The sequence below is a fragment of the Rhodnius prolixus genome, unplaced genomic scaffold (assembly GCF_049639745.1).
Source record: "Rhodnius prolixus isolate KJV_2025 unplaced genomic scaffold, Rpr scaffold_10, whole genome shotgun sequence".
NCBI classification, from domain to species: domain Eukaryota; kingdom Metazoa; phylum Arthropoda; class Insecta; order Hemiptera; family Reduviidae; genus Rhodnius; species Rhodnius prolixus.
The window spans coordinates 867,569-882,857 of NW_027411615.1; the positions used below are offsets into that span (position 1 = coordinate 867,569).

At 31.2% G+C, this 15,289-nt stretch overlaps 1 protein-coding gene across 3 annotated transcripts in view; it reads right to left on the minus strand.

Annotated features, from left to right (window-relative positions):
• The window catches only part of LOC141457002 (very long chain fatty acid elongase 7-like), a 110,325-nt gene that overhangs the window by 3,331 nt on the left and 91,705 nt on the right, over positions 1-15,289 (minus strand). For all 3 annotated transcript variants that reach the window (XM_074133464.1, XM_074133466.1, XM_074133467.1), the window contains exons 4-7: positions 3,115-3,195; positions 2,962-3,018; positions 1,084-1,189; positions 126-259 (exon numbers count right to left, since the gene is read on the minus strand). In XM_074133464.1, coding sequence (XP_073989565.1) covers positions 126-259; positions 1,084-1,189; positions 2,962-3,018; positions 3,115-3,195 — 378 coding nt within the window. The remainder of the gene's footprint in view (positions 1-125; positions 260-1,083; positions 1,190-2,961; positions 3,019-3,114; positions 3,196-15,289) is intronic.

Genomic DNA, 15,289 nt, shown 5'->3' on the forward strand with positions numbered 1-15,289 from the left:
TCAGTTATTGTTCATTCATTTTAAGATAAGTCACAAGAGATTTAAAGGAATTGAAAGATTAGTTAGAAAAGAAAAATAAATTAGATAAGATTTTAAAATCAAAGGTAATGAAAAGAAGTACGCACCATTTGAAGTTGTGTAATATTTCTTTTCCACCAAACTGATTTATAACTTGGATACTTGGCGGCGAGGAAGTAGTAGACATACATGAACATATGTACTAGACAGTTGATGGTGCCGAAGAAACATACATGACCACCTAAAAGGTAAAAATAAATACATAAAAAGGAAAATGATTGAGGTGGCATTTTTATGAATCAATCCGTTTGATCGCCGGCTTGGGTGATCTTATTCAAACGTGTAAAATTTAGAAATGGATTACTCGACAGATACGTCCACAATGCGAGGTCACCCTTAGATGAGGTCCAAGAGTACGAAATGGAAAGTACTCTCTAGATGAGATCTTTGTGGACGCTCAGAAAGTAATAACAACCTGATCTCCTAATCAGAACGAAAGTTAAGCTTAAGGTGGCTTTCTCTATGAAACCAACATCTAATATCAGCACTACTTGCTTCACAGTAAAAGCCCTCTCTTTAAGAAATAAATGTGTCACACTAGGATGGTGAAACTCCATTTTAGATCTTAAGTGATACTTAAAAATTTGACATGTAATTTAGTGTAAATCTTGTGGAGATTTATCTGACCTTTAGAATAACAAGAAGCATCCTGATGGCAATATAATAAATATCTAAAGGCCTTGATTCTAGATAAAAAAAAAGTATTTGGAAATTACTGATTCAAGTCAACATTGATGAAACCAAACAGATAAATTATGAAATATTAAAACTGTCCGGTAAGACAGCTGTATAAGGGTTGATCGTCAAAAAGTGCACGAACAAGCGTAACGTTAAAAAACACCCAATTCCGACAATTATTTTCCATTTTTTAAATAGTAGAACTGTGTAAAAACGCCTTACAATATTATCAGTCAATGTAATTCAAAAGTCAAAAGGTTTATTATTTCATTGATTGATAAATATACAAACATTTTTTCATAACAATATTCAAAATTAAAAATATACCTGGTAAATATTTAACAATAAGCCACGTTCCTAACGCCATGCCAATATGATGATATACATGTAAAAATGTTATTTGATGATAGTTTTTTCTAAGCACCATAAAGACCTAAAAACAAAAAAAAATATTCATAAAATAACAATGGTTAAACTCAAGGTTTTAAGAAAATAAGTTCGCAATTTTTGAATTAAATGTTAATTATTTAATAGCAATTAAATGTTCATATTTTAGTGGATTCATAAATTTGTAAAAATAAGGTTTTATTAACCAATTTATAATAAGTTAAAAGTTGCTACATTTATTTAGAAAAATTGTAAACAAAATTATATTCAGTAATTGTATTGAGTCAAATATTTATTAATGCATTAATATGTGTGTAAATAATTGTACAAATCATAGCCACTAATTTTGTATTAAGTCGAATGTTTTTTGTAAGTATTTTGACTTAAACATGTAAAAACATGTACTATTTCAAATTTAAAAATCAAAAGCTATTTATAAAAATTTTCATTTTCTTTTAATTATCCTTAACTTTCCTAAATGGAACAAATATAGGTTGAAAAAGTAGTGAGAAAAGTAGAAGTAGAAAGTTTTGCAAAGCTTGGAAAAAATACTAAATAATGACTGAAATTGGCAATATTCTATCTTCTTTCTCACACAAGGTAGTTTATAAAAAACAAAGAAAATATTTAATCCAGAATAGGCCATCTGGTAGCCAACTGGACAATGATTTCTTATGAGCTCCTGTAACAGTGTGCACTCCCATTACAAAAGGACTGAAAATTGCTATCAGTATAGAAATTCAACAATATCTAGTAGGTGCTGTTATCTCGTGACCATTTTTGGAACTACAAAAAATGTTATTCCCGTGAAAGCATGCTATTTTCGAAACTACAAAAAAATGCTGTTACCGTATATATTATTTTTTGAACTATTTTCAATTCTAAACTTATTTTATCAATTATTTATGTAATTTTCTTTTTAAAAAATAAACAAAATGGATGGTTTTTCGGTAGAGTATAATGTAATTTTTTTTCCTGTAAATAAAATATTTATTTTTAATAATAAATGTTTTTTAAATTATACTTCTTTTGAATTTCCATAAAGTACTTTTATTTCTAAAAACAATAAAGTTTAACCTGGTTAAAAACAAGTTTAACTTCTTTGAAAAAGGCATTATTTGGGCAAACGAAAGTTTGGGCTAAGATGTAATGTACATAAAAATGTTTAAACCCTAGAGGATGATTGATTGGAAAGTAATTCTTTTGAGGGAAGAAGCGGATTGAGTGAGTGAGTGAATGAGAGAGAGAGAGAGTGTGTGTGTGTGTGTGTGAGAGAGAGAGAGAGTAATTGTAGTTTGTGAATGGAAACATGGATATGATAAATTCAATACAGGTGCTGTAATTGACAGTGGAGTACAATGTAAATTTGAAATAATAAACTAATCAAATAGGGAAGGGATTAGCCATGAGGTTAGCATACTGGACTCCCACGCGGAGGTCCCGGGTTCGAATCCAGCAGCTGACCCTTAGATTTTCTCTTCCTAGGAGCTTCTTACAGCTCACTGTCCGGTGATGGACAGTGTTGTCTGTAACGAGAGAACACTGTCCGGAGGCCGGCAGTGCACTGGAAAAAGCTCCGGGCGCTAATGACCTCAGCTGTTGATGCGCCAAAAAAAAAAAAAAAAAAAAAAAAAAAATAAACTAATCAAAAACTTAAAAAAATATTCAACTGGCCTTTGTTGATGAATAATACCAAAATAATAAATTTGAAAAAAAATATATAAATAGTTTAAAATAAATAGAATGGTTTGTCTATTAAATAAAGTTATAAATAACAATAAAAAATATGTCTTTAATTAATTAATTTAAAATATTTACCGTATCTAATAAATCTGAGATTTTTATTAATAAATAAAGATGCATCAATGAGACAACCTGAAATAATACAAAATGTATATGGTAAAAATGGTAAACAATATGTTAAAAATTGGTAAACTTATCTATTTTAGTAATGAAAATAGAATTACTTACTCTTACATAGAAAGGGTCGTAAGAATCATGGACAACTTCGCAAGCAAGATTGAATCTTTTGTCAAACATGTAATAAATGCCCTGAAAAATAAAAGAAACAATTTTTACATAAATTATTAAATTAAATATAGAATTAAGAAGGATAATTCTACATTTTAACTAAGAATCCCATTCAGAAGGCCAAGTTTAAACTTATCTAGTAACTCTAAGGTTGTAAGAGGTCTCAAGAATACTTGTAGACTGGGCACAGACTATTTCTAAATCATTATCACGTTGCTGATTCACAATTTACCAGTTTCATACATAATTAACACCTATTTTGAGCCAAACACAAATAACTTAAGTAGCAGAAATGGTCTTTCAGCCCACGATTAATTATTTATTTTTGCTTACCTTTGAATTTCCAGCAAAACACTTATTACTATTCTCTTCTGGGGAGCCCTATGCTATCCAAAATATTTTTAGGCCTTACGGTCACCCTTCCCAAAACAAAAAGTCAAAAAAGGTGTAGTTCCAAAATTGTTAGGACATCTATTTCCAAAATGGAGCCACCTAGGATTTCCACAATTTTGCTAAAAGGTTTTAAAGATAAATAAACTACCTATTCCATCTACAACCTGTCCAACCAAAAATCCTGAATCTAATCTTACTACCAAACCATCCGTGATGAGATGAAGGGTGTTTCTTGGTCGGTTTCTCACATTTTACAAAAGCACAAGGCTCTATTGCCAACCATTATTGGAAGCTAGGCTGACACTTCTCTTTACACAAGAAACATCAATTTAGACAAAAGGCACGTAAATTTAGGCTCGATTTATAACCAACATATCTACCAAACGTCTAGAAAAAGAACAACCAAGAAAACGATTTTTGTTAATAACCCTCAATCCACAGAAAAAAAAGGGCATCCTAAGTCCAGTTCAGTGTTGCAGTTAAGTGTGCTATCCATTTTCGGTAGGCTGACAAGTGCAGTGTGAATACAACCTTTCATATCTCTGGTGTTTAGAGTAATTAATGTTCTTTAGACTATCAAAAGGAATGTGAAAAATGTTATTCACACTTACCTAGGGAGGAGACCAAATGATCTTTTCAAGCATAGCTAGGATAGTTGAGAACAAGCATAGGTTGTAAAAAAAATTATTTTATCAATGAAACTCCCGAAGACAAGTACCGGACGACCTTTCGTGAGGAAAGGCAAAGGCTAGTTTTACAAGTAAAATTAGCTTCCACCAATGTGGAATGCTTTTGAACTGAGTGCAGCAAATTAAATTTCATTCAGAAGTATAAAATTATCCCTACAGTGAACCATGTGCAAAATGTAAGACTGACTATTCATAGACAAAATTGCAACCGCATATCAGAACTAAAGTATCAAGAAGAAATAAAACAAAATACAAATACAGTATCAAAACGCAATTATGTCCCAGCTAAATTATCCAAACGTGATTGTATAGCTGCAATTTTAGATTAATGATTTTACACTTTATTGATAACCGGTTTGTTGACGCAAATTCACTTGTTTTAGTATCCGGTCACTTAAAACGAACTACTGAATTGTTAGAAAACTTTATCTTTATTACGATAACTTTTTTAAAGTACTTCGTTTGCATAGCCTTTTGCTTTTTTTCTAATTCGAAAGAGAAGTAAATAACCTCCCTTCTGCAACCACTGAACATTGCAGGAACTTAAAATGCACTGATTGATCAGATCTACAAATATCAGAATTAATATTTTTGCTAGACTTACAGAACTGAACTAAGAAATAAAGCCAAAGGCACGCAAACAATCAAATCCAAAATCCCCAGGTTAATAGTCATCCACGCTTCAAAGAATGTCCATTAATACTAATCTTCAAGGCCTTGATATTCATTCCTTGATCACTTCAGCTCATTTTTACTTTTGTAGAAATTATACGGATGTAAAAGTTGAAAATAAAATTCTTATTTTATTTTTTTAAATCAATGGGACATTGGCAGATTTTATAACAAAGAATTCTACCCTATTAAGAACACTGATACAAATCAATATCCAAATGATTAACCCAACTAAGTCTACAGGAACAATACTAAGCGAACTAAGTAAAGTTTATTAACAGTAAATGAACCTGCCACAAAAAACTATCTTTAACAGTGTAGCCAAGCACCACAATTTCAAAATTTCCCTAAGATTTGTACCCCCCCCCCCCCGACCTGCATTATAATAAAATTATTAAAATTGTCCGGTAGCACTCTTGTATAAGGATTGGTCGTCAAAAACTGCATGAAAAAGCGTAATGGTGAAAAAAAAAACAACTTTCACAACTTTCTATCCTTAAAAACAAAAGTAATTTATACAAATCACAAACTGTTAAATGAAAAAAAAAAGAAAAAAAAGAAGACAATTACATTTAAAAAATAAAAAATTTCGTAAATTTTCTTGAAATTAAAATTTTCCGAACTCTGTCACCACTAATCTTGAAGGTTAAATTTAATTGTTTATGTGTGAAATAACTTTCTTCTGCGGAGACAATTATAACTAACGGTAGACAATTACTATTATTACGTTCGTTGTGAAATTTAACTACGTTTGAAGATGTTTGACACTTACTTTTTGTTTTTAATTTATTTTTATTTTTTTACATTAAATTATTTAAAATACCAAGTTTACTAAGTAAATGCAATAGTACAAAATTACAACTTGACAACCGCAAGTACCACCCAGTTAACTACCTGTCATTATATACGTTAGGTAAACTTTAATTACGGTGTTTTATAAGACGCAGGAAGCTCAATTTTTCCCTGGTAATTGTTTTAAACAAATACAAAAATACTTCAGCTTTATGGAGAGACTCTATTTTCATTTGATTTTTATCGTAATCGTGATATTTTTGTTCGATATAACAAAAAATTAAATAATATCTATTCAGAAACATCGACTACATTCAAATCCAGCAGTGGAAAGTGGTCTACCTCCATCAGCGTGTTATAAACTGATTCAAATTTGAATACAATTTAATAAGGCATCTCAGGATGAATGAATTTAATAAAAAACGTAGAAAAAAAAATCTTGTTCATCATTAACTGCACTTAAACTAGAACTAACTGCACTTTAAGTGTAGTTTATTTTAATACCAATGTTCTCTTCATGAACAACATTTTGAACATCTAATCTACCACTACAAAGGAAGTCTCAGGGAAGGAAGAATTACAATTTGTTCTTCAAATTTTGGGTACCTTTTATCATATGTGTCAATTTTTTGACTAACTAAAACTAAAATATTAGTAGATTTATAGAATATAAACTAAAACTGAAAGAGGGATCGATCAAAAAATCAAACGATCAAAAGAACACGAAGAATTGAAAAAGAAATGCTAGTGATTTGGTAAAACAAAAATTATTTCTGCCAGAATCGCTGGAATCACAACTAGTGTTAAAAACAAGTTGATTACACCATAAATTTGCATAGCTTACGACTTAGATTGCCAAAAAAAGGAGAAAAAAAATTGTTTTAATCAGATGGATCACGGCAATTTTGCCGAATTAGAATGTTCCGGAAGGAAATTGTGGCTTAGCCGATCCACATTGTTCCTGGATAGTTTCCTTGCCTACCAGAAACACAGTAAAAGAAAGTCGTAAGGGTGATTGAACCAGATTTTTCGTTTTCAGGAGATTCAAAAACAAATATTTCCTGAGTAAAATCAAATACGAAACTTTTACACTGTAATAGTACTTCCTCTAGTCTAGTTAGTAAACGGAAGTAACATAGACCCCCATGAGATAAGACACTTTCGAGGAAAAAAATCCGGAAAGAACCAGGTAGTTCACTATGTCAAGGTCATTCTAGCTCCAACCTAAGTTCTTGTTGTCTAAGGTCATCATCATATCGTGGCTGTCGGAAAGTTATATTCCATTTTATCAGCTATTTTTTTTTAAATATATTAATTTTAATTTGAATCTTGATTAAGGTCACCAATATTTTAGACTATCATCATGTTTATAATTTTTGTTTTTTTTTTTCTTTTTAAATGTCAGCTTTAATAATAGTAACTACAACTTAAAAATTTGGAGATTTCATAAGGCAAGACTCCAACTTGCACTTCCACCAAACGAATTTGCAAAAAAAATATTTAAGAAGCACTTATAATAAAATGATCAAAGTCGTGTGATTTTCAACACTACTTCGTGTAGTGTTTGACAATCATCATATGCAACCTAATTGTTTTTTAAACAAATATTTAAATCTGATCTAGGAAATATCAAGTTCAATTTTTTGTTTTAAAGTTATTGAAAAAAATTAAAACTACAAAAATTTGCACCTAGTTAATATGATAAGGGCAAAAGCGTAGTGCATTGACAGCAGACTCTGACAACCCTCCGAAATATTTACGAGCAATTAGGAATAACAAATATGCAGGCGATAGATAGTGGAATGAGATGAAGGTATTTATTTACAAATAGAGCTGAGGAAGATGAGAACAATTACTAGTATATTAGCGCTTAGAGTTTAGAGAGGGCAATGTTCTACATCAGCGTTTCCCAACCTGTGGTACGCGAGTTGCTTGTCGGTGGTACGCGAAAAATAATCATTAATGGCAGACATAAAAAATTAAATCATCAAAATATCATAGATACGTTTTTTTCCTATTTCATAAAAATTATTTTAATTAATAATATTTTGCAGTAAAGTTGTTAATATGAACGAGTAATAAGGTTAGTCTGTCTCAAGATATACGATAAGATAAAATATAATAGCACATTTAACAGGATTAAAATTGTCTTTCATGGAATACTTTCTAAAACCCGAAAACAAAAATGATAATTGGATTTCAAACCCCTTTCTATAAAGAAAATTTAGGAAAAGCTACATCATTATCCAATAAAAGATAAAGAAAATTTTATAGAATTATCATGTGACAGAACTTAAATGATAACTATGTAAAAGATCTGCTTAAAGAGACTGATTGTAATGAGTAAGCTCTATCCAAGCAACATTAAATTTAATTTAAAAAAAGTTTTAAAGCTAAGATCTTACACTTTACAAAGTTTATAAAGAGAACATGAACTTGAACTCCTTTGTAGCAGATACATTAAAGATAAAGATAATAATAATAAAATAACACACTCGGAATAACAAATTTCACGAAATACAATCATTTTTTTACGAAGTAGTACAATTTAGCATGATGTACTACCAAACTACGAAGTGGTACGCGAGCCAAAAAAGGTTGGGAAACGCTGTTCTACATTATTTACAGAAAATTATATAACACTTTTCTTCCATGAGCAGATCTCTGAGCCACCGGCGTCTCAAACATCTATTGGGATTCCCAGAAATGGAGTGGGAAGAAAGTTCTCGGATTATGGGATTGCAGCTTAGCGATTAGAGTTATGCAATTTTTTTTATACCGACATGTGATAAGGTTACGAACAAAAGAAACATTGAGATCGTTCAGGATATTCTGGATGGAAACGTATAATGGAGAATTGGTACTTCTGCGTACCAATTTTGGGTTGGAATGTTTTGAAGCCCGTAATAGAGCATCCGCACTTCTATTCCGTAAATTCACAAAGATTTAGGTACAGTATTGTAAATAAGACGTTTAATGTATAGAGTAAGATGGGAACGTTTGTCGAGTAATGAGGAGCAGTTGCATCATCTGTTTAGTTCCTACCTCTTGAGTAAAGTATGTAGATAAAGTATGCAGGGCCGGATTTTCCTATAGGCTAACTAGGCTTCAGCCTAGGGCCTTAAGATCAAGAGAGGCCTACATTCAAATTGTTAGCAAAATTAAAATTACACTATTCTAAAAACAGTGAACACTAAAACACTGTTTTAGTGATGTATCACAGTAGTGATGTATTTTATTATCTCTCATGTAATTTACAAACTTAAAAATGGGAGGTGAAAGGGCCTCATAAACAGAGTTCCAAGATTTACATTTTTGTTTTGATTCAATAAGAACATCAAAAGAATTGGAGGAAAATAACAGGCATGCTTTAAAAAAATCTGGTGCTTACAATTTATCAATTGTTGACTTCATATTGAACAAATGATTCCGTTGATTATATTCGTCGTTGCACTAAGTTTTTTTTAGTCACGTTTTTCTGACCGGTTCCGAATTTTCAACCATCATCAGATCGGTGTCGAGAGTTGTACTTCCTTTAAAGTCGATCATCATTCACTATACTTGTACACTTAGCGAGGGAGGTTACGAAATAGTTTTGTACATTGCCGTCAGGATACTGAAAAAGGTTATTTAGATTTGTAAGTTGTCAGCTAAAATAAAATTTTACAAGAATTTATAGCTCAGTATCGCTTATTTCAACATGTAATCATGGACCTGTACTTTATGACAACGATAAAAATAAGTTCCGGATCATGGAAGGAGTTTCCTAACAAGTTGAGTAACCCTAACCAATTGAAGAGCTTGGTGCAAAATGGAGTTATCTACATTTTTTTCAGAAAATGTGTTTAGTGGCGCCCCCTATTGTATGTTCAATTCTACATCTTTTGGTACATAAACGAGTCCTTATGCAGACTCGTTTATTATTACTTATTCTCTACCCTAGGTTAGATTTGGAGTAAAAATGAGTTTTCTACTGCAGATAACTTTCTTTTGCTCCAAACAGAAAAGATGTGGCCATCAATCAAACAAAAATTTTTATATTAGGTTTATTTAATGTTTATATTAGGTAGATATTATTATTTTTCTTTTTGACAGGCATAATAATATATCTAACATTCGCTTCGACAAGACACAAAATGCCAACTTAAAAGCTCAAAAACAAGAAATCTGTTGACTAAAGTACTTAATATGTACTCAAGTTTTACTGAAAATTATGATTTTGGTGCAAAAAAGAGTTAGCTGCAAAATAACTTTTGCTTATAGCAAACTTAAAAAATGCCCTAGAAAGTTCAAATTAAGCCCCAAATGACCCCATAACAATATATTAACTAATCCTTACAGCAGACACAACATAAGGAATACATCTTAAAGCATATTCAGTTTTTTGTCCTTACTAAAAATTTTAAAAAGAACTGTAGATAACTCCTTTTTGCACCAAGCTCTTCAATTGCCCCTGCTGAACAAATGTAGTAAAAAGACAGGCAACACTTTAACGTGTAAAAGGGACCGTGTAACATGCACTTTCTGTGAACATGTTAAATTTAAAATCTGTACGAAAACAATACTTCGTATTAAAATAATATACCTTGTACACACACTTTCCTTAATGTTGAAAAAAAAGAAATTTAGGTCGACAACTTTACAAAGTCAATAATAAAAGAAGGTATGAAATTAAAGCGATAATAACTGGCATTTATAACTGAGGTCAGTGATTTGAATTTAAGATTTCTTTTTCTTGATTGATGATAAAGCCCATAAAATGCAACACGACCTACGTATAGCATTGGTGTTATAAGTTCATGCGGTAATGTCAGACAATAGTGTAACTTGCTTTACGAACTTGTTAGCACAATAATTCAGCAATGGCAATGAAGAATATTTCCTCTTAGAATACAAAACAAAAACCTGTGGTTACTTACCTACTCATAGTGGCAATTATGTAGGTTTTACCATTGACTTTATACGTCATAGCAGGCATGTTTGTGTAGCACTAACCGCTTACGGACTCACATTCACCATTAAGATGGATTAATGAATTTCTACGCAGTGAATCCGACTTCTCTAACACTACCATGTCACACCATACTTGCTGACTGAGTGAGGGAGGTTACAATATGTTTATACTTAATATTCGAAATGTAAATGAATCGTAAAATATTTTGTAAAAATAATTAAATAAAAATTACTGAAACCTAGTAATTATTTATAGGTTCTGTAAATTCATTGCATGTGTAATGTTTTAGAATTGTAAAGTTGGAGTCGTATTTTATAAGGGGGGGCGCTCGAATTTAAGCAGAAAACACGAAATGTAGATTTTTAACTCACACATGTCGTGTTTTTAAATTCAGAATTTTAAAACAAAGCCAATTTAAGGAGAATCTACCACCATACCATCGAAAAATCTCAGGGAAGGACAAAATTCATCCCAAAATACCCAAATTTTAGCTTTACAAACATCCAAGGACAATATAAAGACCTGTTATATTATATTAAAATGTAACCAATTGCCAATCGTCGGTCCAAATTGTACAAAATTTTGTTTAACACATATTTTATACACATTCACTGTGCCGTTTCCTAAAACCCACTTTTTCTAACTGGATTCCTTGCCTAGGAAGAGAAAGTAAATATAATTTGTGCCTAGGCTAATAAATACTATAGGATAAATAACCTGCTAGATAGAAAAGCAAGGAAATATCATTCTGTATTATTATTAATTAATTTATTTTTTTAATCTTTTTTCGTCCTTGAGGACAATCATATATTCTCGCATATTTGTTTGTCGAGAGAAGATTTGACCTTTACAAAGCCAGCAATTTATACATGAAAAAAAAAAACATTGTAAAGACTGGTAAGGAATGGCCATGTTGTAGAATAGAAAAAGGAATCATAATTATAAGAATTACAGATAAATTATTGCTCTATAAAATATTATTTATGTTTTCTAAAGCAAGATTTAAAATATAAATACCCATTATTATGTATGCATAATTACAGCTAATGTGATAAGAAAAAGCTTTTCTACATTCAATTCATACATTATTGATTTTATCCTTGATGGCGCGCGTATTTTCCTTATTTTTTGACCAGTTTCGGTCTTCCGTCCATCTTCAGAGGTTAATTTATCATTAGTTGTAGAGTTGAACTTTTAAAATTGCACTACGACTTTAGAGATTTACTATGAACCCCTTAGTGGTACCAAGCGGTTCCCTACAAATCCCCTCTAATCCTAGATATCCCGCACGTCCAAGCATTCGAGAGGATGTACCCTTTCCAGAGGGAGATGTATAAGATGTACGAATGAGAGAGAATACAACAGTTGTACATTTTTTTTGTTTTCTGTAAATTTCAGTCATAATCTTTATTTGTTTTTAGCCAAGATTTCGACCTAGGATCTAGGTCATCTTCAGGGCTTTTTCTATTAACAAATATATTTTTTACATCTTTAACATTGAAGGTGTGTCTTCTGTCCTGACTATTTAGATAATCTAAAGACCTACAGTCTAAACAGTCGGTCTGAAGACATACCAATCTTTGATTGGCAATAATCTTTCTTCCTATTTGATAAATAAATGATCCAAACTAAAAGATGAATTCTACATTAGCATTGTATGTTAATCGTTTTGAGTTCTAAAAGTAATTTAGAGCGTCTGTATCTGTATAAAAGTTTGGCACGTACAGTCTGCCATTTCTGGTATCGATATATTGGTTTGTCTTGCAATAGCTTAGTATCGATGCTTCAGGAAATGAATCGATTTCTACTGAATGTGTATAAACACTGTCCATCACCGGGCAGTGAGCTGTAAGAAGCTCCTAGAAAGAGAAAATCTTAGTGGGCAGCAGCTACATTCGGATCTGGGGGTCTCCTTGTGGGAATCCAATTCTCTAACCGCATAGCTAATCCCTAACCTTTAATACTGTTCCAAATTAACACTGTATAACCAATTTATTTGTATAAGTAAAGTAATTACTTTATAAAAAGATGGGTTTTACACGCCAGAAATAGAAAATCCACAATTTATAATAAGGGAAAGAAGTGATATTATGTACTTACTATTTATTATTAAAAAAAATTAAGATATTTATTAGACTTGCTTTGCACAAATAATTCCATCCCACAAAAAAAAAATTCATATTTTAAATGTGATTGGACCATTTCATAAGCATTGCATAATATAACAAGGTCTGCCCAAAATATTATATCAACATACATTATCAACTGACTTTTTCCAAACGAAAGGTCAATACCATCATCAATACTTGATTTGAATAAACTGGGTTTGTAGGCATTTTTATATGGAAAAAAAAAAAAAAATTAAAAACGATTTTGAAGGAAATCAACTAAAATGTTTTAAACGTTGATTGCAATCCGTTGAAGTCAGGGATCAACCACGTGGGAAGTTGACTCAGCCATCAAATAAGCCTAGGGATAATTTACTTTTGCAATTCATGTAATGAACATTTTTCTTTAAACCTAGAATTCGCCCTTGATGAAGGGCACTAATATGCATTATGTAGAGAAATAGTAACAAAGAAATTGAAAATGATTTTTCCCTATATTAGTCGCCAATTAAACTTAATCAATCGTAATTTAAGACCAGCTAATTCACAAACCAGTTTAAATTATTTAACTCATTGACCAATAAATTTAAAAAAATCTGTGAATGTAGATATAAACAAAAACTGTGTAATAAAAGAGTTCGTTTCAACATCACGGCAGACTATTCCCACCTCAACAGCTTAATGTTCTCGCGTAGAAGGTCAGACAACCGAGTTTGACTTTTTCTTTTTTGGTTGGTTGGTTTGTGCGTGGCTCGCGAAAAATAAGAAAAAACCATCAGCACTATCTACGAACCGGTTTTCCCTTTAACAAGTGAATACTTCAAAAGGCTAGAGCTCTCTTTAGTTTAAAAAATGATTTGTTACTTTTTCTTAGAGGCAATAAACTCTAATAAAAAGTAGAATAACATCTTTGCATGTTATTTTATTATTACAATATTATTTCTCCTACATTTCGAACTCTTCCTCAAAAATCATCAGAGCTTTATTGAAGTTCAAGTTTCGACTCCCGCCTTCATAACAAGAAAAAACTAGAAACCTATTTCATAGGGTTAACAAAGTATTTAATAAAGTGAAAGCCCTAAAAATAATAATAATAATTTCCTCGGAAAACATTGAAATAAAATTGCACGATGTTTACAGAAAATCTTTAAGAGCCATTGCAGAGAAAAAGGTCAAAAACTGAAAAAAAACACGTCTTTAAAACTAGGTGCCACGGTAGCCGAGAGGTTAAGATACTAGACCCGCAAAGCTAAGATGTATTGTTGGTTTAATGGGTTCGATTCCCCGGTCTGTAGGCCTTGGATTTTTATTTAATGGTTAATATGATGAACCTTTATAGTAAAGTATGTTTGTTTGTAAGTCGCCTTCGTTCACGACACATAATCGGTAGTTGGACGTAAAGCAGGCCTGAAAAAAATAGGCATTACTTTACTATTTTCAATCTATTCATTTAAAATAGAAAACTAATTTTAATGAATACAACTTCTCCATTTTTAAGGTTTTCTGTTGGCCAAGACTGAAACAATCAAACCATAATCTAATTTTTTCGAATTAAGGCGACATCGAAACAAGTATTTCCATAGAATACTCAAGTTAAAAAAAAACAAAAAACTATACGTTCGTAATACTTCCCTTATCAGAATTAAAAGACCTACTGCAGAGCACTTACTGATAAGGCATACCATTAGGAATCCAATTTAAAATTCATTCTGCCAAGTAAAAACCTCCCCCATTACCTTCATTTATGGTTATAAAAAGCATAAGTATTGTTTCAAAAATAAGCAATATTAGCAAAGGATAAAAATTAATCCAGAGTGAGCCAGCTAAAAAATTTAAAATGCAAATTACAATTCATAACCTCCCATTTTCAAATTACGCAATAAAAATTAATCCAGACTGAGCCAGCTAAAAAATTTAAAATGCAAATTACAATTCATAACCTCCCATTTCCAAACTACGCAATATTTGCAAAGGATAAAAATTAATCCAGAGTAAACCAGTTTAGGAATTTAAAACGCAAATTAGAATTTATAATTTCAAACTTCTTCTACATAAATAATTAAATTTGAATAAAATCCATTCAATTTTATGTTTTGAGAATTAAATGAAACAGAAAGTTTTCAGTAAAAACGTCAAACAAGTAGGATATTGTTGGCGAGCTGCCCAATAACATACCAGTTTACGTTTTTATGGTCATTGTGTCAATAAAATACATCAATGAAAGAATGTGAAAAGTGTATTCAAGTCTTCTTTTTTACTATATTCCCACTAACTAATTAGAGAAAGTAAGTTTCGAAACTGTTTCTTTCTTTTTTTAATACAGTTTTGAGAACATGCCAACAATAAGTTTAGTTAGAAATCAAAACGGAAATATAGTTTGAAGTCAAATTCTTTTCTCTAAAGTGATCAATAATCTTTACCAAAAGCCTGAACTGTCAGCCACGCGAAGTCCGTTTTTTGTTTTGGAGGAGGGCACAATGCAGCGTTGTTTTTCTTCCCTTCCTGAC